The sequence below is a fragment of the Macrobrachium rosenbergii genome, chromosome 9 (assembly GCF_040412425.1).
Source record: "Macrobrachium rosenbergii isolate ZJJX-2024 chromosome 9, ASM4041242v1, whole genome shotgun sequence".
Classification (NCBI taxonomy): Eukaryota; Metazoa; Arthropoda; class Malacostraca; order Decapoda; family Palaemonidae; genus Macrobrachium; species Macrobrachium rosenbergii.
This window is the reverse complement of record NC_089749.1, coordinates 32,451,180-32,475,901: the sequence shown is the minus strand read 5'-3', so window position 1 is coordinate 32,475,901 and position 24,722 is coordinate 32,451,180. Positions and strand designations below refer to the sequence as shown.

The 24,722-nt window shown below is 37.9% G+C and overlaps 2 protein-coding genes across 2 annotated transcripts in view; both read right to left on the bottom strand.

Moving 5' to 3' along the window:
* The window catches only part of LOC136841683 (visual pigment-like receptor peropsin), a 754,051-nt gene that overhangs the window by 642,364 nt on the left and 86,965 nt on the right, over positions 1 to 24,722 (bottom strand). The window lies entirely within an intron of this gene.
* Positions 10,839 to 11,363, bottom strand: LOC136841928 (KRAB-A domain-containing protein 2-like). Its single transcript, XM_067109344.1, has one exon. The coding sequence runs from the start codon at positions 11,361 to 11,363 to the stop codon at positions 10,839 to 10,841; it is 525 nt and encodes a 174-aa protein (XP_066965445.1).

Below are 24,722 nucleotides of genomic sequence, written 5' to 3'. Positions count from 1 at the left end.
TGTACAGCCCCCATACCCTTGGCCTTTGGCTCTCCCGCTGCTGGCACATCCTGTCTATTCAGGTGCGGCTATCTAACCATAGCTGGTCTGGGGCTGTTAGAAAGCATTTGGGACACTAAACCAACCATACTTACAACTACTAGTCTAAGACTCACAGGATTAGTAAAGCTACTAGCTGGCACTGAACCCCCATGCTGAGTTACACAGCAGTGATGTCACCAGTGTGCCCTGGGTTGTGTGCAGACATACACTCTTTTACTTATTACTTTCCTTCACAAAATTGATGAGTTATTCGAAAGAGATGGCCCCATTAGGATCTAAAACCACAGAAACCAAGATCCATGCTAAAACGATAATTGTTGAATTTGGCATTATTTCTCATTATACTATTGTTTCACTTTTCTGGCAGCCATATAGCCCCATATTTAAAGGTAAACTGTACTGGAATACAGAAACATAATATTTCATAAGAAATAGTATGGAAGAGCTTACCATATTACAGAAGCAAATACATGCCATTCTAGTGAAAAATTAGGCCAAAATCTGTCGATACTGGCCGCCATCTTGGAATTTGCCGCCATATTAAATTTTTTGGTGTACAGCGCCCTCTTTCTGATAGAGGGAACTTTAAAGAGCACTTGTGCAAAATTTCATGCTTGTTTCACTATCTGAACGATTCTTATGAAATATGCAATTATCTGCTGCACTAAAGGAAAAGATTGTACCCGGTCGAAAGCTTTCCAAGCAACATATTTCTGCTTTGTTATGTGCAAATACTATTGGTGGGCATTACTGCAAGCCAGTGGTAGTTGGACATGCAAATCAACCATATGTCCTGCGTGGGTTGATGGATAGGCTCCCAGTGATTTGGTATCATTCTGCAAAGGCCTGGTTCACCGCCAAGATCATTTCTGATTGGTTCCATAATCATTTTTGTAAGGAGGTTCTTCGTCATCAGACACAGGACCTTGGCATTGCTAGACATTGGGTGAAGACTTTGCTTCTCATGGACATTGCACCTGCTCATCCTACCACAGCCCAATTGGCTGGCGACAATGGTCATATTAGGGTCATGTATTTGCCCCTAGTTCGACTGCACTCATTCAGCTAATGAACCAAAATGTCATTGCTGCAATGAAATGGCTATACTTGAGGAGGTTCCTAGGGGAGGTGATGGCAGTGTTTGAGCATGAGGAGGAGCAAGTCTTCGATACACAGGAGAATGGACACTGGAGAATCTTGGCAAGTATTCACTGAAGTTTGCCACATACAACTTCGCCAGTGCTTTAAAGGACATCACCGTAGAGACCCTTAACCATACCTGAAACTGTATGCTGAATGAAGAAGAGGCCATGACGGTCTTCCAGGGGTTCGATATCAACGACATCCACAACACACTTGCCACTGGAAGCGACGACGTTCCCAAGGGTGAGGCACGGGAGTGGCTGGATGGCAATAGTGGCGACCCTGGCTACCAACTTCTCTCCGACAGCAAGAGAGCTGCTGCAGTTGTTGGTGAAGAAGCAGCTTCAGACGACGACGATGATGCTGCTCAATTGCATGAGTATCAAAGGGTTTTCACTGCCAAACAGAATCGTCATTCGTATCGCCAAAACACCCTCAACAGCTTCTTCATATCCAAAACCCCCGTGTACCTAGGCCGATTACCATCCAATTCTTCAATAACTCTGTCCTTCAATTTGGAAACTGCAGCCGAGTACGTCTTCTGCTGCCGTCGACGACCCTGACCCTCTAGGCACCTCTACGCCTCTTCCAACCACTTCACCACTTAATGTCTCCCGGGAGTCACAAAGGCACAGGAAGAAGTTGCCGGTCTCAATGACACAGTCGAGCTGGTGGAGGGGGAGGAGGTGGACTTTTATTCTCCTCACAAGTTTTTAAAACGTCCGGCCATCGTAAGTTCCAAGGGCAGTGTGCACACAATTAAGTGACAGAGTAAAAAGTTTTTTTATACAGTGTTGTTAGAAAAAATTTTTTCGTACGATGTACTTTGGGGAACATACAAATTGTTTGTGTACACTTATCATATTGTGTCTTGCATATGAGAGAAAAAAGGGTTTACTTTTTTATGTACAGTGTATTTTTGGGAAAATGATAAAAATTGTTTGTGTAAACTATCGTACTGTGTTGCATACAAGAAAAAAAGTTCTACTTTTTTGTGCACAGTACAATGTACTTTACATTGTTGGGGCAAATGAAAAACATTGTGTAGTCTACTATACTGCGTGTTGCGTAGGAGAGAAAAAGAAGCGGTTTACTTTCTATTGTGCACGATGTATTTTGGAGAAAACAATAAAAATTCTTTGTGTAAACTATCGTATTGTGTTGCATATGAGAGAAACAAGGGTTTACTTTTTTCGTGTATAGTACTATGTATTTTACAATGCTTGGGGCAAATGAAAAATATTGAGTCGCATTCGAGAGAAAAAGAAGGGGTTTGCTTTTTTTTCAAGAGTAGTTCTTCTTTTGAGGGTGGGTAGAGCTCTCGGTTAGCAAGCTGTTAGCCCAGCGTTCGAGTCTCCGTCTGGCCAGTGAAGAATTAGAGGAATTTATTTCTGGTGATAGAAATTCATTTCTCGTCATAATGTGGTTCGGATTCCACAATAAGCTGTAGGTCCCGTTGCTAGGTAACCAATTGGTTCTTAGCCACGTAAAATAAGTCTAATCCTTCGGGCCAGCCCTAGGAGAGCTGTTAATCAGCTCAGTTGTCTGGTTAAACTAAGATATACTTAACTTAGTATTTATGGAGTTTATTTTGTTACAAATATAGAAAAAATCAGGTAGATAATTGCTTTTGGCATAGTTTTCAGTTTAAAGTTTAGTGTTTACAGTTGTGCGATATTGACAAGCCCTTGCACACCCGTAGATTTTTTTGCTCGCCTTATCTGGACTTTGCCCCTATCCAACAGGCCCTGGTTTTATTAATCCGGGTAATCGAGATATTACTTAATTCCCTTTGGAAGTTCGTTGTTCCAAAGGTATGGTGAAATGGGCATTAAACGATACTTGCAGCATATTACTCGTGTGTGTGTGTGTATGTGTGTGTGTATATATATATATATATATACATACATATATATATATATATATATATATATATATATATATATATATATATATATACATATATATATACATATACATACATATATATATATATATATATATATATATATATATATATATATATATATATATATACACATATAATACATACATATATATATATATATATATATATATATATATATATGTATATATATATATTATATACACACATATAATACATATATATATATATAATATATTAGATATACACACATATAATACATATATATATACACACGAGTATATATATAATATATATATATGTATATATGTGTATGTATATACATATGTGTGTGTATGGATCAGTTATAGTAACGCTACCTCGATAACACAATTCACTTGTCGAAAACCTTAATAATATAAACAAAAGTAATTCACAGCAGTATTCAGAATCATTTAAAGTTATGATCCAGAGATAAAGAATTCTAATGAAACATAATCGAGTCGAATGAGATCACAGTGTAATCAAGGACATGAAGATATTTCGGACTTCGTAAAAAAAATCCAATTCAATTTCAATCACGTGAGCAACAATCACTACAGCTAATCTCTGCCAGTCGGCGGCCATGAACTCATTTCACCCTTTCTGTTTCTCCATCCCTTTTCCGGATATGCTTATTATTCCACATCACTGCCCTATTTTCTTTTATTTTCCAGCTCATGTTTTCTCAGTCTATTATTACACCCACTTACACTTTACCTTCTTGACACGATTACCTAGAAATGTGCTACATTAACCTTATGGCCGGCAACACATAACATGCTATGAAGAAGCATGAACAGTAATTTTCTGAACTAATAAATACTCTTTGAACTGTCAATATACATTTGACACTCATTTTGTTAAGTTCATTAAAATGCTTTGAGTCAGGTTGCAGAAGTCTGCACTTGTTACACATTTCTTCTTCACCACCGTTGAATCTAAAGAGAAAAAAAGACACATGGGTCACAGTCATACTTTCAACTCCCACGTGAGCCACTTCCTACTGGCAGAGATTAGCTGTAATAATTATTGTTCACATTACCGATATTGAAATGGAATTTTTTTTACAACGTCAGAAATACTTTCACCTGAATTGTGGATGAGACCCTTGTACTTTTACTCACATATTAGCCACTTCCTGCGCGGGGAAGGCTGCCACAGCAAGCCTGGTTCTACTGTACAACAACACTGAATTAACTGATTTTACTTCTTAAATGTAAAAGACGCATATTTTGAAAAGCTGCAGGTTAAAGGAGTAAGGAAAAATGAGAGAACTCAAAGGAGTAGGGGAAAATGAAAGAACTCAAAGGACTAAGGAAAAATGAGAGAACTCCTTTTTAAAGGAGTAGGGAAAATTAAAGAACTCCTTTTTAAAGGAGTAGGAAAAAATGAGAGAACTCCTTTTTAAAGGAGTATGGAAAAATGAGAGAGCTTTTTAAAGTAGGGAAAAATGAGAAAATTCCTTTTTAAAGGAGTATGGAAAATGGAGAACTCCTTTTTAAAGTAGGGAAAAATGAGAGAACTCCTTTTTAAAGTAGGGATAAATGAGAGAACTCCTTTTTAAAAGAGTAGGGAAAAATGAGAGAAATCTTTTTTAAAGGAGTAGGAAAAAATGAGAGAACTCAAAATTAAATGCATTTACTCTGTGAGTCATTCACTTTCTGCAACATTCTCTTAGCCCATCCCTTGAAACTTCTAATCTGATTTTAACTCTCTCGTGCTTTTCACTCTAAATCTGTTAATTATTTCATATTTTGCTATGCCCCTTATCCTTTTTCATTCACTTATTCTACCTCTTTGCTCTCCCTGTGCTGTTAACCTTCACCTCTCCAAGCCATTGTTCTCTTGTTAAGTTACACTTGCTCTCAACCATTTGATATTTTCGGATTTCTTGTAAATCCTTCCTTTCTTTGATCCTTTGCTAAACTGTTTTGCTTTAACAATCCTCTTTTCTGTTTATCCCCTTATTGTAACTTTTTTTCTTTTGATAAATGTATGTATGCACGAGCTCAACTAGACTTACATCTGTCTTCGAAGAGTGACATGTTGGTATGCTCTCAACGGAACCTCTCTGTCCTACCCTCGGGTATTGGCTACAGATAAGCGTGTCCAGATACAGTGCGGGGAAGTCGAGAAGTTCAGAGGTCGTTGTGGCTATCAAAAATACACACACACACATATGCACTATAAGTATATTATACATATATACAAATATATGTATATGTATACATATACAGTATATGTATATATATATATATATATATATATATATATATATATATATATATATATATATATATATATATATATATATACATATATATATATATATATATATATATATATATATATATATATATATATATATATATATATATATATGAATGTCTTTTTTCCTGTAATACTACAGTGTGATATGAATATAAGAAGGCCCATAAAACAGTATTCTACCAGTGAACAGGGGCACAGAAGCAAGTGCCCGAAATATATGGTTTCAACGTTTAAATAGTGTTTTATGGGCCTTCTTATTCATATATATATATATATATATATATATATATATATATATATATATATATATATATATATATATATATATATATATATATATATATATATATATATATATATGTCTTTTATCCTCGGGGGAGATACTCGAGAATGTACTACCCTTGCGGTTTTCAGCAAGGTTTTTAGAATGAACGTGTTGGCCCAAAGTGTTGTGGGTATAAGGTAATTCAAAAATACTCATATAAAGCTCTAACAGATAATCTAAATGTCCCTACGAATCATTCCATGACGATGGAACTCTTAACAGGAAGTTCTTGTCATCCGCTTTGAATTCCTTTCTCAGTAAATAACTACTGTAGACTACTAGTGCGTGATAAAACAGAGAAGTCGCCTTTATTCTGAAGGATTTTACTTATTCTGCTGACATCATACATATCAGCTGAGGCGGATTATAAGTATTACGCACTTAGACTGAAAAGCGAAATATCCTTTTTGTGTAAATAACAAAAGGCATGGAAGAGTTTATGACAGTATTCCCCAAACTTATATTAAGCGTTCAACGCTAAAACATAAGCTGGAAAGTCACATGGCAGAAGTCAACACAAACACTCAACAGAACAAACATAAAAATTCTTTAAGGCTTCCAAAAAAGAACCTTTTCCCCTCAGTGCAGTTTATCCAGAAAAAAAAAGTAAATAATGCGCCGAAGTTTCTTCGGCGCAATCGAGTTTTTTGTACAGCGTATAATGCTGTATGAAACTCTCAGCCACGGCCCATGAAACTCACAGCCGCGGCCCATTAAACTTTCAGCCACAGCCCGGTAGTGCCAGACAGCACGATCATGGCTAACTTTAACCTTAAATAAAATGAAAACTGCTCAGGCTAGAGGGCTGGAATTTGGTATGTTTGATGACTGGAGGATGGATGATCAACATACCAAATTGCAGCCATCTAGCCTCAGTAGTTTTTAAGATTTGAGGGCGGACGGAAAGACAAAAAGCCATCTCAATAGTTTTCTTTTACAGAAAACTAAAAACGGTGTTCACTACCACGTAAGCAGCCAACACGAATACCATTCGACCTGATGACTACAAACATCCGAAGCATCTGACCTCGCTGCACCGTGACTGGAATGTCGGTAGGTGCAACTGGAATCCGGTATTCTGTTGATCTGAAATTCTCTAATCTTCCCTCGACATCTTTCTAGCATTCCAGGTAATTCTTGAATCAACCTTCTTTTTTGTGGAAACCTGAAACACTGCCTCGGGACTCCTCCTCACTTTAGAGGTAAATCTCCTCACTTTAGAGGTAAATCTCCTCACTTTAGAGGTAAATAGAACTGGAAACGACTACAATTCAACTGTAAACGGAAGACTGAAAGATGATCTTCTGTTCTTTTATGTTCCTCCTCTTACTGATACTGCTGTTACATTAAGGGCTTCAAGAAGTTACTAAATCTCTTGATCAATGAGATAAACTTTACTTAGACCTCGAATCCTCTCTCAAGATATCCCTGGCTGTAACAAAATGACACAATTATTCTCCGTCTGGCCATAAAGGCGCCACCTAAAACATCCACAGACCAAACTCAAAGTCCTATAAAAAGTGTTTAAGGATTAAAACCTTCCAAAAGTGTTCAAATCAATAAACTAGTTTCATCAGTGTACACTCCGGTTTATCATCAGATTCCTGTATCAAGTTTTTGGGGCAAAAATATTATAAGTTACAGTAAAACAAAAGAATAAATGAAAGGTCGGCTTTAATAAAGAAAAAAAAATCAATTGAGAATATCACTGCTTCATTATGGATATCATAAAACAGCCGATCCCATTAAATTAAATATAAGACGGATCTCATAAAGGTCTAGTTACACATAGAAAGATATTTGAGAGTAAAAGTATTAGGTACCCTGATATCTTTTCACACACGGGATATCAACTTAATTTTCCATACAAATCGCCCCCGTAGGGGGGTAGCGCTGTCAGTGCACCTCAAGCGCTGTGCACTGTAGGCATTACTTACGGCTCTTTGCAGCGTCCCTTCGGCCCCTAGCTGTAACCCCCTTTATTCCTTTTACTGTACCTCCATTCGCATTCTCTTTTTTTCATCTTACTCTCCACCCTCTTTCAACAATTGTTTCATGGTGCAACTGCGAGGTTCCCCCCGTTACACCTTTGTAACCTTTACTCTCGATTTTCCTTTAAGCGCTGAATGACCTCATAGGTCCCAGCGCTTGGCCTTCGGCATAAATTGTATAGTCTATTCTACTCATACAAATCTTACCGCATTATAAATAATAATAATATTATATAATAATAATAATAATAATAATAATAATAATAATAATAATAATAATAATAATAATAATAATAACGAAAACTATTCTTCGCATCAGTAATTATGTTTCATTAATAATATTGGCAGCAAGATGGATAAAAGAGGAAAGGAGCACTTTGTCTTCATGAAAACCACTGCTATTACTTGTCTGTAGAGAAAAGAAAGATAATGTGAGGATTCGACGGTGTCAAATCTGCAAGGTCAACAAGGAGGGTGGTTGCAGGGAAATAGGAGTGCAAGTGACATATGAATATGATTCTCTTTCTCGGGAACAAACATCTCCACAAACGCCAAATAAAATGTAAAAAGTGGAATCTCTGTAGCGATAACACCGAGAAAGAAGAGAAGCCTGTGAAAGTATCACAAGAGAAATGGTGATCGGCTTCTAAAACCCACAATACAATAACGACAGGTCCCTTGAAAACTTTCCACGATGCTGGCATATGAATTTCTGGCAGAGCGTCGACAACACTAGAAAGGCCTTCACGGATTTGTTATCAACTTTCACCGCTGTTCATCTACCAACTTTGTTCTCTGATAATGCTGCCTTCTACCATTAAACATGTTCACGCTTTCTCCTGCACGCAAACATAACATGACAAGCAGAATTCAATTTGGCGTCAATTACTATTGGTGTTAAGACGTCAACTACTGACATTTACAAATCAATCAATATAACCTTATTTAAATAACAGAAGGGAATAACAGAGCGCAACTTCTTTGCCAATGTTCCACAACCAGTTAGCGTCATTGCTCCGAGGAAAATACATAATTGAAAATATCTGTTACCACGGTAACCAATACCTGCTTACGTATAACTAGTTATGCAAGAAGCGAAGCAGTGAGCAAATATTTCTTATTCTTTTCCTTTTAGACGCAACCGCTCTTCTTACGTATCCCCCGGCTAAGGAAGGAGCTCCCGTCTGGCCTTCAAAAAGTAGAGCATCGACCTGTTTCCACCGTATGGCAAAAGGTATCACTTCCCTCGCCCACAACTTCCGATGAAGTCTGCGTCTCGACTGTTTAGGTCGGGCTTCCAGATTTCCATATTTTCTTTTTACTCTTTTTATTCAGCAATATTGGCGCGCTCTAATTCCTTTAGTTGTACTTCTTCATTTACTTCTCTCTCTCTCTCTCTCTCTCTCTCTCTCTCTCTCTCTCTCATATATATATATATATATATATATATATATATATATATATATATATATATATATATATATATATATATATATGTATATGTGTAGACATCCCGGGATTATATATGTAATCAACGGATAGGTTTGTTTAAAAAGCAAATGGATGTTACAGACTAAATACACACACAAAAAACAAAGCCACTACAACACCTTCTAAAAACATAACAAACATCTCACACGTCTCGAACTCTCGCCATACCCGCGCAATAACTTCTCGCTGCTGGGAAGAAAGGGCGTTGGGTCGGGTATGATACATGAAACATACGTACCGGGGTCTAAGCGATGTCAGGCAGGGCAACCGATCGAGACCACAGGTCTACCCCAAAGCCAAATCAAAAAGTCCTTCAAAAGAAGGCATCGTGCGTACCCCATACAAAAATGGGAATAAAAGCACGTTAAAAAGAAAAAAGAAAAGAAAGTATATGTATGTATATATATTATATATATATATATATATATATATATATATATATATATATATATATTATATATATATATAAAACACAGTATATACATATATATACATGTGTGTGTGTGTGTTATGCCCCATCTGTGAAATTGCCAATTTCATGAAATGGGCAAACTACTTGTCCAATTCACGAAACGAGCAAAAGGCCTGCCCACTTCATGAAATGGGCAAATGAACCGTTGGTCATGACATGGAATGGGCTGCCATGATGAACGAAAACATATCTATGACACTTAGATATTAGTACAGCAGAAAATCTGAACATTTACGAAGGTAAAAATAAAGATAGATTTTTTTAAAAGTAGTTGTTTTAGTAATTAAAAATAAAGACAAAATTCGTGTACATGTAAGCAAAGATTATACACATCAAACAAATTTACAACAATCATTGGTCAATATTGTCACACGATTTGTGGCTGTGGCAAGCACTGCTGCATCGAGGGCCAGCTTTCACACAAGTACACCGCTTAGACAAGCAGTTGCTCCTACAATGACATCTCTGTTATCCTTGTCCACCACACACTTTCTGCTCGAACTAATTCACGAATACTTAGCTGTTCTGAGGGGATATTTTCCGGCACACGTCCTTTGTACTGAATAAACTCAAACTGATTTCAGGCAAGTTTACCTTTTATAATTCCTCTTCTTGTGCCAATCACATATCCATTGTCTTCAACTGCTAATACAACACCTACAATGTTTGGGGGATCGCCTTTACTGCGGTCAAATTGAGACACAGGCACAGAAGCATTGTCTAGAACACCTCGCAGTGACCTTGTGCTAACATTTGTGGAGCTTGTTGTTGAAGACCACGGTGAACTTCCTTTTTTGCCCGTTTTGCTGGATGCAGTTCTTTAGTTGAGAGATTGTCTCGCTCTAGAGCAGGTTGTTGCTGAGTGTTTGCAACTGGATGTGCTTCACGATCACAATCAGGGTCTACTGAAATTGGGTCATCCTGAGCTGAGTTTTGGGCAACTGGGACTGTATCGTTCAAAACAGGTTCTGGAACTACTTCTATGAGCCTTTGAATTTCTTCTTCTTCAATACCAGGTGACATTCTGTTGATAAATGCATCTGGTGAAATTGACTTGAGACTACATCGTGGCTTGCTGCCAGTAAGTGCCTGATAGGGAGTCACCTTGATTGCTTCATGATATGAACTGTTCATGGCACACTGGATAAAACCGACACCATAACTCCATTAGCACAATTATTCTCTCATCCATGCCATGAACTTGAGTCTCATATCCCCATTACCTCTTTCAATAGATCCCTGGCTCTGGGGATGCCTAGGACACCCATTCACTAAGACAAGTTCAGGCCACAGTGAGGAAAGTTCTTGGATAACTACAGCTGTAAACTCACGGCCATTGTCGGACTGAAGGATGTGAGGTGCACTTATATCCAGGAAGATGAAAAGAAGCTCACTGGCAACCTCAGCTGCTGTCTTTGATTTCGGGGGACGAATGATATGAAACTTGGCCATGTGCTCCATACAGAGCACGTCGACCAGATCAACTTGTCCTCTTTCATTAAGATCACTTACTGATAGTGGTCTGACCACAACTCCTACTGCTGTTTCCTTTCTGCAACGTTTTTCAGCACAGCGTTCACAATGGAGGATGTATTGTGAACAATTGATCTTGGAATGTTGCCCTAATGTCTTTTCACCACCATGGCCAGTGTTAACGTGGGCTTGTTGGATAATTCCCGTGACTGATTCTTTGGTTGCCATATATTTTCTGTTTTTCTTTTTAACCTTTTCTGTTTCACCAAAGGAAACAATATGAAAAGTCTTCAAGATGTGGTAGTCTTCTCTTTTAAGCGTCTGCCCAGTCTTTCCTCTTTGCAGAGTGGCAATTACCGTCTGCTCATATTCAGTAGACTACAAGGAAGCACAACACTGTATTTGTTCATCCATGGCCAAAGCTTGCATGGGTTATAGCAGCCACTGTGGAGATGTCGTCTTATATAATGTTAAAGGTGTTAGTGTTACTATTCCCGGCTTAACAACTAGCTAAGCATATGCTTTTTAGAGTCGTGCATTAAATTGCCCATTTCATGAAGTGGGCAGGCCTTTTGCCCGTTTCGTGAACTGGGCAGTGGTCTGCCCATTTCATGAAATGGGCAGTTTCACAGATGGGGTGTAACATACATAAATAAATAAATAAATATATATATATATATATATATATATATATATATATATATATATATATATATTATATAATATATATGACTGTGGAGTATTTTCTGGTAAAACAGAATTCCATATATACTGTATACATATATGTACTTCTTCACTTACCTCTCTCTCTCTCTCTCTTATAAATAAAATATATATATGTATATATAGATACATACGTATTTATACATATACATATAACTATATATTTACATATACATATATAAGTATATATACCAGGTGTTTCAGAAATTAGAGCCCCCTCAACACAACAAATGGAAAGTTATGAAGTTTTCTGCTATAGCCTATCTCCAAGTACATTATTTTAAGTTTCTATTAAGCTATTTTTCATTTTACAGTTCTTGTATTTTCAGACTGAGTGACGGAGCTAGATACAGCCATGGCTAAAGACTTAGAGGAAATCAGATGGATTGACCGAATCGGGCTATAACCTTCAGAGAGGCAAGGGATGCTGGTGCATCCTTCATTTCACGTTCCTGGATAGCTAAATACATTAAAAGAGATGAATCCTTTCTTAAAAGATACTGGAACAAAAATCCATGACTGACATCGCGAAAAGAGTGAGAATCTTGGAAGGCCTGAAGTCCATTCTCAGGAGTCAAAAGACATCATAGCTGAGCCAGTGGGTAGAACAAGAAAGTCTTTACGTAAATTGGCGCTTGAAGAAGAGAAGTTATAGTGCTGTATATCATGAGTTGAAAAAATCTGGTATCAAGCCATTTCATGTTATCAGCAAGCCCAACATCACTCAGCATCAGAGAGAAGACCATGCATGGTTTTTTGGTTCATTTCTTAAAGATTGGGATGAAGCTGACTTTCTCGATGTTGCCACATCAGATGAATTCTTCATTTACACAGTCAGGAAGCCAAATCATAAAAATGACATCATTTGGGCTGCAAAGTTGGATGATATTAGCAATGACGTGCGCTATCGCCAAGTTGTGAAATTTCCTGAATATTTGGGAATTTTTCTCTGCTTCACAGCCAAACGGTTAATGTGGATCATCAAAGAAAAAGGACAGTCATGGAATGGCGAATACTTCAGAGAATCTGTGCTTACTGGTGGAGTATTTCCTTTCCTCAAAGATCCTGAAAATGTGTTATCTGTAGAAGTCACATTTTTCGTGACAGGCACCATGTTTCAAGGCTCTTCAGACACAGGAGCTGCTTCGAAACAGTGGTATCGATTTCTTCTCGGCAAGTGAATTTCCAGGTAGCTCCCCTGACCTTAATGTGTGTGAAAACATTGGTAGTATCTTAAAGGATCGTGCTGAAGCACGCACAGTGAACTATGATGGTATACCAAGCCTCGACGACCTGGAAATCGAGTTTGAGTCTCAGCTTTTTTGTGATTTGCTGAAATCATACCCCTCAAGAATGCAGGCTGTGGTACAGGCAGATGGAAGCCACACAAAATATTAAATACTCAGAGAGAAACTTAAATAAATACCTGTTCTGAATTACTTTTGTTTTTGTCCATATCAATTTTAGTTTATGATGTAGAAAGGGGGCTCTAATTTCGAAACACCCTGTAAATGTGTGTGTGTACCCAGTTCGACTATGAATCTTGCACAACATAAATTTATTTTTGTAATATCTACAGTGAGTGATTAACAGAATGGCCGGAATTTTGTGTAAATAGAAGAAACAATGCTCAGATGGTTGCAATCCCCCAACCTTTATGGGTCCCATAGACGTTACGACCTGCGGATCGGGTTCCGTTCTAACTCCGGTATCCGCGGTGCCCATAGACGTTCGGATTCACTTCAGTTTGCCGAAACCTGGTAGAGTGAAGACGTGTCAGCTCCGCTCAGTGATGACACTATAGACTGCTCTCGTGCAGCAGAAATTGGAAAACCACAGCAAAAATGGAGAACCTGGATGAAACTATGATTGAAGAAGAGAAATTAATTATCTCACGATTGTTTATTAAAGAATTGAAACTTTACCCTGATGACTGGTTTAATTACCCGAGAATGGTCAAGCAGATCCACATGGAATTATTATATATATGGTCTCTCCTCATATAGAAATAAAAAACACACTTGTACGAGACAACCAATATCATTGCACGAGAGGTTGCTGGACACACTTCGCTTCGGCGCCACTAGTCGTTCCTGGGGGCATATAATCCCAGAGACATGTAAAGCAATTTTTCAAGTTATGCAACACGTGTTTACAAAGGTAAAAAGTAACTATGTCGCATACACAGCATCCTGCATAGTCTAGTGGTATATAGTCTAGTAAATAGTAGGTCTATGATCCGTTAAAGCAGAGCAGGCCCTTAAACCAACGTTTCTGTAGCCAAGTAAGAGTAAAATTTTCAACTTTTTTGTACACAAAATTTTTAATTTATACAAGGAAAATTGAAATATTATTGAAAATATTATCATAAATTTTTCTTTTATGTGCGGAAAATAACAATGTAATTTAAACAATAGTACTAATACATACATACACACACATATGTATGTATGTATGTATGTATGTATGTATGTATGGATTAGTGCTGTTGTTTAAATTACATTGTTATTTTCCGTACATAAAAGTTTATAATAATATTTTCGATAATATTTCAATTACCCTTGTATAAATAAAAAATTTTGTGTACAAAAAAGTTGAACATTCTACTCTTACTTGGCTACAGAAACGTTGGTTTAAGGGTCTGCTCTGCTTTAACGGATCATAGCCCTACTGTTTACTAGACTATATACCACTAGACTATGCAGGATGCTGTGTATGCAACATAGTTACTTTTTACCTTTGTAAACACGTGTTGCATAACTTGAAAAATTGCTTTACATGTCTCTGGGATTACAGTATATGCCCCCAGGAACGACTAGTGGCGCCGAAGTGAAGTGTGGCCAGCAACCTCTCGTGCAGTGATGCTGGTTGTCTCATACAAGTGTGTTTTTTATTTCTATACGAGGAGAGACCATATATAATAATTCCATGTCGGTCTGCTCGTTCATTCTCTGGTAATTAAACCAGTCAACATGGAAAAGTTTCAATTCATCAAATAAATAAGCGTGAGATCATTCATTTCTCTTCTCCCACCATATATATATACAGTATATATATATATATATATATATATATATATATATATATATATATATATATATATATGTAGAAGGACAGGGTGACAAGGAGATAGCCGGTCATCAAATGATACATTTATTGCCGACGCGTTTCGTAACAACATAGTTACATCATCAAGGCTAAAGAAAACAACACAAATTAAAAACACATGGAATATAACTTTGACTTTAAGAGTCTCAACAAATTATACAAAACTTACATTAAAACAAAACAAGATTTAAAAGCACCTGCTAGACTCAAAGGCTGAAGGCTTTATGATTCGGAAAGGAGGGAGAAGCAGCGAAGAAAAACGGCTCAAGCCAGAAACAGCTGTATAGAGGTGGTGTGATTGTTCAACTTGGCACTAACTGTAATAAATAATGACTCTAAGATAAGCAGTTCGTGTAAACAAGCTTGTTTGGCCCAAGACAGAGAAGTCAGAATAGTTAATGCTGGTGTTACAAATTTTTGTGTGATTTCTGATATTAGAAAATTCAGGGATTGGACAATCTGCAGCCAGTACGATGGCTGACACCATTATGTGAATCAGCTCTGACCTTGAGCAATCGCTTAGTCGAACCTACGTAAGTCCCCAAATTACATCTGGGGCAAGTAAATTTAAGGTCAGAGCTGATTCACATAATGGTGTCAGCCATCGTACTGGCTGCAGATTGTCCAATCCCGAATTTTCTAATATCAGAAATCACACAAAAATTTGTAACACCAGCATTTACTATTCTGACTTCTCTGTCTTGGGCCAAACAAGCCGTTTACACGAACTGCTTATCTTAGAGTCATTATTTATTAAGCAGTTAGTGCCCAAGTTGAACAATCACACCACCTCTATACAGTTGTTTCTGGCTTGAGCCGTTTTTCTTCGCTGCTTCTCCCTCCTTTCCGAATCATAAAGCCTTCAGCCTTTAGTCTAGCAGGTGCTTTTTCAATCTTGTTTTGTTTTAATGTAAGTTTGGTATAATTTGTTGAAACTCTTAAAGTCAAAGTTATATTCCATGTGTTTTTAATTTGTGTTGTTTTCTTTTAGCCTTGATGATGTAACTATGTTGTTACGAAACGCGCCGGCAATAAATGTATCACCTTTTGATGACCGGCTATCTCCTTGTCACCCTGTCCTTCTATGTGCTGTATTCTGTAAACGTATTCTGTCTTATATATATTATGTATATATATATATATATATATATATATATATATATATATATATATATATATATATATATATATATATATATATATATATATATATATATATATATATATATATATATATATATATATATATATATATATATACATATATAGCATCCTTCTCCATGTAATTTTCAAACTAAAATACCATAAGCCTCATTTCGCTTTCGTACGACGTTCAATAAACCCCTCCAAGAACTCGTCTGCCGGCGTAGCTGCCATGTTACCCTTTCAGTGTCTAGTTGAAACTGAAGTCAATCTTGAGATCACGCCATAGACGTGGAGGCTTCGAGCCACCTGAACTAAACGGAAGCCACGAACCTGGCAACGGCAGGTTGAGAGCTGGTCGGAGAGGCCGACGGACTCCGCCCACTTTTGGTCGGAGAAGAACGCCATAGACAGTGAGGTTTACTTCTGGTTCAGACGACCGGATCCGGCGATCGTAACGTCTATGGGGCCCTTTAAAGAGGAGTTCTATCGCTTCCGTCGGTGTTAAACACCAACGTTCCTGAGCTGTACATAAACATACAGTAAGGTTGCCCGTCCCGTCGGCTTCAGCATTCGAAAAATAACTACTCTTTCACGTGATGTATCTTAATGGTCAAGAAATGGGAAACATCACTTAGTGATCATACACATATCCGTGAGAAAACAGCAGTTTCCCTCACGAGGACATTCTAAGCAGTAAGGCCACCATAACCTGAGGAATGAACCCGGACGGGCGATACTTCCCTCCAAAGATGACACAGACAGACCTTGAGATTTCGGCTTCTTTTGCTCGAAGGTCATAGCTGTTGTAACAAAGGTTCTTGAAAGTCAGTCAACCAAGATAGCAATCAATAAGTCAAAACCTTCTTCTCAAAGGCACTGGAACGGCGTAACGTGATAGAAAAAAGAATGAATGAACTAATTAGTGACGAAATAGGAATTAGCACATGACTTGAAGGGTTGATTTGCGATTACACAGACATTGCAGACCGTACAATGATACAGGGACAAAAACATTTGCTGCCAGATGCCTGGACTGAAAATCAGAGGAAGAAAAATAATAAATAAGAATTTTAATGTTTATCAAAATCAAAACATTTATTGAATCCTAACAAATCACCACTTGTTTTTCCCTACAACATTATTGTTTATTATATGTTTTATTAAAACCAATTTCTGCGATACAGAATTGAATTTGAAAGAATATTGGTTACAACAGAAGCTCTGGTCATGAATGAATAACCAGAAAAATAGGTGACAGCTGAAAACCAAAACTCCTTTGCAGTTTTAATAAAAGAGATTAAAACCTTCAACTATAAACTGGTAAGAGGAATTCGCGCTTCCAATAATAGACTGGTAGAGGAATCTAAACATCGATTTCATAAGGACTTTACCGCCTAAATCCTGCTCGCTACTGAAACATCATCATCTTCATTCCCGTTAACGCATCTAGAAACCCAGACCGTTACTAAACCTAGAGGGTAAAATTCAAAGGAAATATAAAATGTCGTATTAAACCACAATGGGTATCATAAACTTCAGTTTTTTCAAGTCCGTAAAATGGCCAAATAGGACTATTGACGGACCTGTTGCCAAACGGATGAACAGAGATACGGATCTGCTATACAACTCAACAACTCCTAGCGTAACTGAAGATTTGCTGTGCAACTTAGGATCTGTTACGAAAGTCCAGTTCTGCTGTGTACGTCAAATGTAACGATTCCGTAGGAAGTACAAAATGTAACGTTTGCCATGACACAAAGTTAGAAACTAGAAGGGCGTTTGGTACCTAGAGAGGAATGGTCAAAAGACTTAACCCATAAAAAAGATATCAGAAGACAACTGCAAAGAATCTAGCACAAACTGAGTTTGGGAACAGTGCCAAGACAAAAACTGTGACTGCCACATATATAATAAAATAAAAATAGGTTGGTAACGGATGCAGAAAAAATACAGCCTGACCAGTTTCACCAAAATTAAGCCACAGCAATATACGAGTCCTTGTAGCACAATGTCTTCAAATGGATTCTGTAAAATAACCCTTTACGTAGCAAGGCATTATTTATGGGGGTCAATATGTTCTTAATTGAGACACCAGAAATGTGAACCGTTTGGGTGGTATATCAATTACTCACAGATCTTAATATTGCACAGGGAATATACTTCATTTCCTTTCAGATATTCCTAAATGTGAACCGAAAATCAAATTATAAATGTATAACGCCAAGGTCGCACTGGGTATATCAAGCTAATCTACGCGCGTAAATGAGGTCAGAGTTATGGCTAACTTTTACGTAGCAAGTCGAGAAAAACAGAGCTTTCCTTCGTCCAACGCCTTCAAGACAACGTTCCCACTCGTTTAATACTTATTAGTCTCTGAAGACATTCGAGAATTTAGATATTCAGCTTCCACGCCTAACCATATTTTGAGCTACAGAAGTACAAAGCAACTTGTTTTGTTAGAAATTATGAAGGTGTTGCAGCACAGCCTCCTCCTTGGAGCTCCCTCAGTACGACGCATGACTTCATGGCATCTTTTCTCTGTTCCTGAATGAGTTGAATCTCAAACCTGACACTTGTCAGAATGCCGAGCCTTAATCTCTTACTGCACTCTCTTCGTCGCATTGAAAATGCAGTCTCTCTTTTGCTTTCCTGTTAACACTATTTTAGACCATGCTCTTGGCAGACAACGATGGACTTAAGGGAGCCAACAGCAGTTTCGTGGCTGCGTAGTCTAATTCACAGTCATATTAAAGGAAAGAAATTCGAAATGACAAACTCAAGAATCAGTAGGTTTCAATATATCCTCATCGCCGTTACGCAAAGAAGTATGTAACTTTGCCTTTGTCTACACTCCTGTATTCCGCTGCAATATTTCTCAGGGCTGCCCTCACTTAGTATTTGCCCGATATCATAAAATTCACTTCATAAGCAGTCATAAGGCAAAACAAACAATAACAGGAGGAGTCGTACGTGCAGAGAGGCCCTAGAGCCAGTAAAGTTAGAACTACATTTTGACCATTTTCTCGAACTCGATCTCCTCGGCATAAATAATCCAAACTTGCATTTCACTAAATACACAACATGATTCCTGCACGTACTCTTTCAATAGAAAAATAGGGCGTTTTTAACTGATAATCAGTTCTTTATATCTTTCAATAATCCTTTAACTCATCATTAGCCAAACAAATGTACCAACAATCATGGAGCATAAATTTCTACCCATAAGGTTGCAAAAGAGAGAAGCACCCAGAACAGTCCATGGCTGTATTCAGACAGAGCAGCTTGAAATCTAACTTCAGCTTAATTAAGTACGATCCCCGAATTGCTCACAATTATTCTCAATTAAAATGCCATTTGCCCTCCGGCGTCATGGAATGGAATAAACGTTGGTACATGGGAAAATACAGGATGGCTGGGCCACGGCCCATAACCGCGTCCTCCCACCACCCCGGGGTTGCATCCTTTGTTTATTCCTAGATCCTTTAAGAGGTAGAGAGAGAAGTCTTCCGCTTCATTCAAGGCTAAACCTTGCCCTTCTTCCTTTCTTTTTCTCTTGTTTCCTTCGAGTCTGAGCTGGTCAAGGTCATTAGGTTGTCAATATATACTGTATATATTTACCGTCACACCAAACATCCCATGCAAGCATATGCGTGCATCTACAAAGCGCATTATAATACAAGGGAATTAAAGCATCGGCTAGCTAATGAGTGGGCGACGAATCCCACCGAGAAGACAATTATCATTATCACTTTTTCTATTGTGAGGTCAAAATCTTTATCAAAGATGAAACTCAAAATCAATAAATAATTTTAAAAGTGAATGTTTATTGAAACATCACCTCTTTTCCATCAATGGAAGGATATTCAGAAATTCCTAGATGAACCGTAAATCGTAGTCTCTCTGCCACTCTCTCTCCCTTGTTTTTCCTATCTGAATTCGGGATAAAGGCACTGTGGTATTTTCCTATAACCCATGGTGCAAATGCTCACGAAAATACGAAGCACATTAGTATAAATATGTTAAATGCTGCACGTTCCCAAAACCGTTCATGGAGCCTATCACTTAGCAAACATTGAAAAAATGCATATTACTCAAGGACCGAAAATTCTTTAATAAACAGCAGTCAGTGGTTTTGGTAGAAAACTTTCATCTCTATAAATTCTGAGATGTGTTTGGTTTACTGCTTGAATAAGTATACTGGCTTGGCAAATCTTCATCTCAATACTTTATCCAGTAATCAGCCCACCGTTCGGTGTTTAAGTCGTGTTTACTAGATCCAAACCGACCATTTCATTTCTAAAAACACTCTCTTTTATAATTCATTCAATTCTAAGTACATTCTCTTCATTTCAAGTTTAAATTCGTAAAATCAATTCCTCTAAGAAGATGTTCTCTTTCAGTAATGTGGACGCATTCACTCTTTCCTATAAGTTCACCGCTATTGACATTCTTATGAATTCATGTTAAGAATGTTCATTACAGCTGAATTTACTGAAAGACAGAGTACATCCACATTACTGAAGGAGAACAATAATGCAATGAATTCATCACTTTCTCAGTATATCGGTCATAAAGACATTTTCTCCTTAAGTAAACTCATTCCAAAGAAAAGAATGTTATTCCACTCAGCTCGAAAGATATTCGCTCTCGCCATAAATTCCTTTCTAAAGCCATTCTCTCAACATTCGTTACTAAACCTCGGTCTCAGAGCATTACAACATGATTGGCACTTGGCTTTTTCACTTACCATTTAATTGTGCGGCAATTCTTCTGTAAACAACTGTAACATGATACAAAATCATGTTCTTGATTCTTTCAAATCCAAAATACACGATGTTAACGATTTCTGTTACTCTGAACGGGGAAAAATTGTTTTAATGTACGTCGCCGCGTTATTGAATATTTCAAATCCAAAATCCAACAACCACCAATTCATTACACCGATATTCATATTCAAGGATACCTATTTGTTCCAACGAATAAACGCAACTGTTTTGGTTTGGTTATAATTACTAAACCTTTTGTGACCCATCTATCTGAGTAAATGTCTGATGCACGTCATACATATCAAACAGCAATCAAGAACATATAGCATGCATCCTACAATATGAATATAAATTATATAAATATATGTATAATATATATATGCATACACTGTACATATGCATATATATATATATATATATATATATATATATATATATATATATATATATAATATATATATATATATGTATATATATATATGCATATACAAACATACATATATATAGTATATATATATATATATATATATATATATATATATATATATATATATATATATATACATATACAAACATACATATATATATAGTATATATATATATGCATATACAAACATACATATATATAGTATATATATATATATATATATATATATATATATATATATATATATATATATATATATATATATCACATGCTGCCATTAGCTGTGAGATAGTTTGTATACTTAACTGTCTAACGATTGTTATTCTCCGAAGTAATATTCATATAACTGTTATGCTAATTATTGCTGTAATAGTTCTTAACTGCTTTTGCTGTTAACTATCATAATTATTGTTTACTTCCTGTATATACTATTTCTCAGTATCAGTACTGAACTGTATCTTGTACCGTGAGGTTTGGATAATAAATACCAAAAGGAACCGCTGTGTTTGTCAAACCATGACTGGTGGCAGCAAGTCAGAATCCACGCCTACCGAACATAACGCTGTTGCAAAGGAGATTATGCTGAGTGTGTCTTTTGGGGATGATGTGTCTCCAATGTCTTGGCAGTCCTTTTCATCGCATTTCTCTTTAGTCAAGCAAGCAAACTTACTACGAGGGGTACCGTCTTGGCGCGACGCAGGATATCGGGCCCTCATGCTGAGATTACAATTTAGGGGACCAACAGCCAACTATGTGGAGCAGCAGGCGTTACAGGACCCTGAATGGGGTAAGGACGATGTTGCAATTATAGACAGACTTGCGCAGCGTATCCTCACGGCGGATGCAATTGAAGTAAGGATTTTGAGGTTTGAGGAATCTATACAGTTGCAGGGTGAGAGTCTGAGTGATTATATGACTCGTTTGCAACTGTTGGCAGGTCAAGCATTTGCTAAAGAACCAGCTGATATTGTACGGAAGCGTGTTGTATGGCGATTTCTCTCGGGGTTGCACGATGCAGATGTTCGATCCCAATTGATTAGAGAGAAGTGGATGGAGTCGGAGGAGACTGCCAAGTCGTATGATGAGGTGGTGAAAATTGCATTGGCAGCGTTGTCTATTAAACGAGCAACTAAAGCAACAGGACCTAGGAATCCCAGTGTCCATGTGAATCAAATTGAGGGTACATCCAATGTTTGTTTGATGGAGGATACACCGGAAACTATGGAGGTTGCAACTGTACGAGGAAATGCTGGATCATGGGGCAGCAAGAAGAGGGAATCCTATTCTTCTCGTAAATTTAAGTGCTATTATTGTAAAATGACACATGTGGGTGGATGGAAAGCATGTGCACGAAGGAGAGACGAAAATCCTGCTTGGTACCCTCCCCAGGTTCAAAGAAGAAATTTTCAGTGAGGACTGCTCCACACGGGAGCTTGGAGCAGTCTGTACAAGTGAATTCTACTTCCGCTTTCCAACGCACTGTGGCTTTGGTGCAGCCAAAGGTGAAGGGTCGAATGAGATATCGGCATGTGCTCTCCAACCGAGCAGCAACTCGGGTATTGAAAAGTATTACAAATTACGTTACTGTGGAGATGATGAAAACTAAGTATAATGCTTTGGTGGACACCAAAGTGATTATTCTTTAGTTTCTGAGGATATCTTGAATGATGCTCAGAAATCTCTTGTCAGCTCGAGTAATATTACAGCTTGCGGAGCGAGCAGTGAAGAACTTCAAATTGAGGAGAAATTCTGATGGATGTAAAGCTAGGCAAAACCATAGTGAGACAACATAGGCTCATTGTGGTATCTAAACTTGTTACTAGAGTGATACTTGGGATGGACTTGTGGATAAAACTTGGCACAGTCACTCTAGATTTGACAAAAGGGAGGTTGCAGTGGATTCAATAAATTTATCATTGCCATTGAATACTGGGGAAAGGACACAATCACATAAATCATGCTCTGATGGAGTGGTGAAGCTCATTGTTAGAGCTGAGAATGCAGTTGTGATACCTCCTAGGACAGAATTATTTATATGCTGCTCAGCTGATGGGATGGTTCCAGATGAGCAGTATCTGTTGTGTCCCCGACGCCCTGAGGTTCTCCGGTTGCCCCTCCTCATTGCTGCATCCAAGGTTCAATCAAGAAGAAAATGTATGTGAGAGTTGCAAATGTATCGGATAAACACGAAACTGTGCAGAATGGAGAGGAGATCGGGGAACTAGAGCCCAGTGTGGTAGGATACGATGGCAACCATAGTGATGCTGGTCTTGCGCTAGCCCCGAATAAGTGTAAATTTGGGGTGCGTGAAGTGGAGTATCTGGGTTCTGTGGTTGGTGATGGCATGCTTCGCATTAGTGAGCAAAGAGTTCATCAACTGAGGGATCTTCCTAGGCCTTTGACTGTTAGGCAGTTGCGTCAGGCCATTGGGGCATTTTCTTATGTGCAAAAATGGATTCCAGGGATGTCACAGACTGCTAAGCCCCTGTATGAGGCTTTGGAAAAAAATCCACACCAGAAATTGCATTGGTCGGTCGAGATGGTTGAGGCTTTTGAGAGGCTTAAAAACCAGGTAGCAAATGCTGTGGCACTCCATCTTCCTGACTATAGTAAACAGTTCGTTTTGATTACTGATGCAAGTGATGTTGGAGCAGGAGCAATGTTAGCCAACAAGTCAGCATCCAAGGAACTGTTACCAATTGCCTTTTACCACCATACATTCTCCAAATCCGAGCAGAGGTATTCAACGACGGAAAAGGAATTACTGGCGGTTATCCTGGCAATAAAGAGGTTTCGGATGTACCTCTCCTCTGCACCGTTTGATCTGATAACGGACCATCAGGCATTAAGATGGCTAAACACCCTGGATATTAGAGAAGAGAGAGACGTCGAGGAGATGGATTGAAACAATTCAGCAGTTTGACATAAATCCAATTCATAAAAGTGGTCCCAGTGCTGTGATGTCCATGGCTGATTATCTGTCAAGAGTTGGTGCTGATGGAAATCGGGTATCGCATATTGCAAGTATAGCAGTAGGATCTTCTCAGCAGTGGGCCACAGCATTTGTGGATCCCAATGAAATGTTAGAAAAACAGCATTGCGATGAAGGGATCAAGGAAGTAGTGAACTTTATTAAAAATACGAATTCACCGGGATGTGTGTCAGAGGAGAATGAGCTTGCCAAATATGGTAACCGTTTAGGTATTACTAACAATGGAATTCTGTGTTATATAAATTATAAAGGAAGACGCTCACAAGAACATCCCTATGGCGTGAAAGAAGAGTGGCTACCTGTAATACCTAAAGATATGAGACTCTATGCACTTCAAATGATTCATGACAGTCCAATGAGTGGTCACATGGGTCGTGATCGAACATGGGAAAGAGCTCGGAAGAATTTCTGGTGGCCTCGCATGA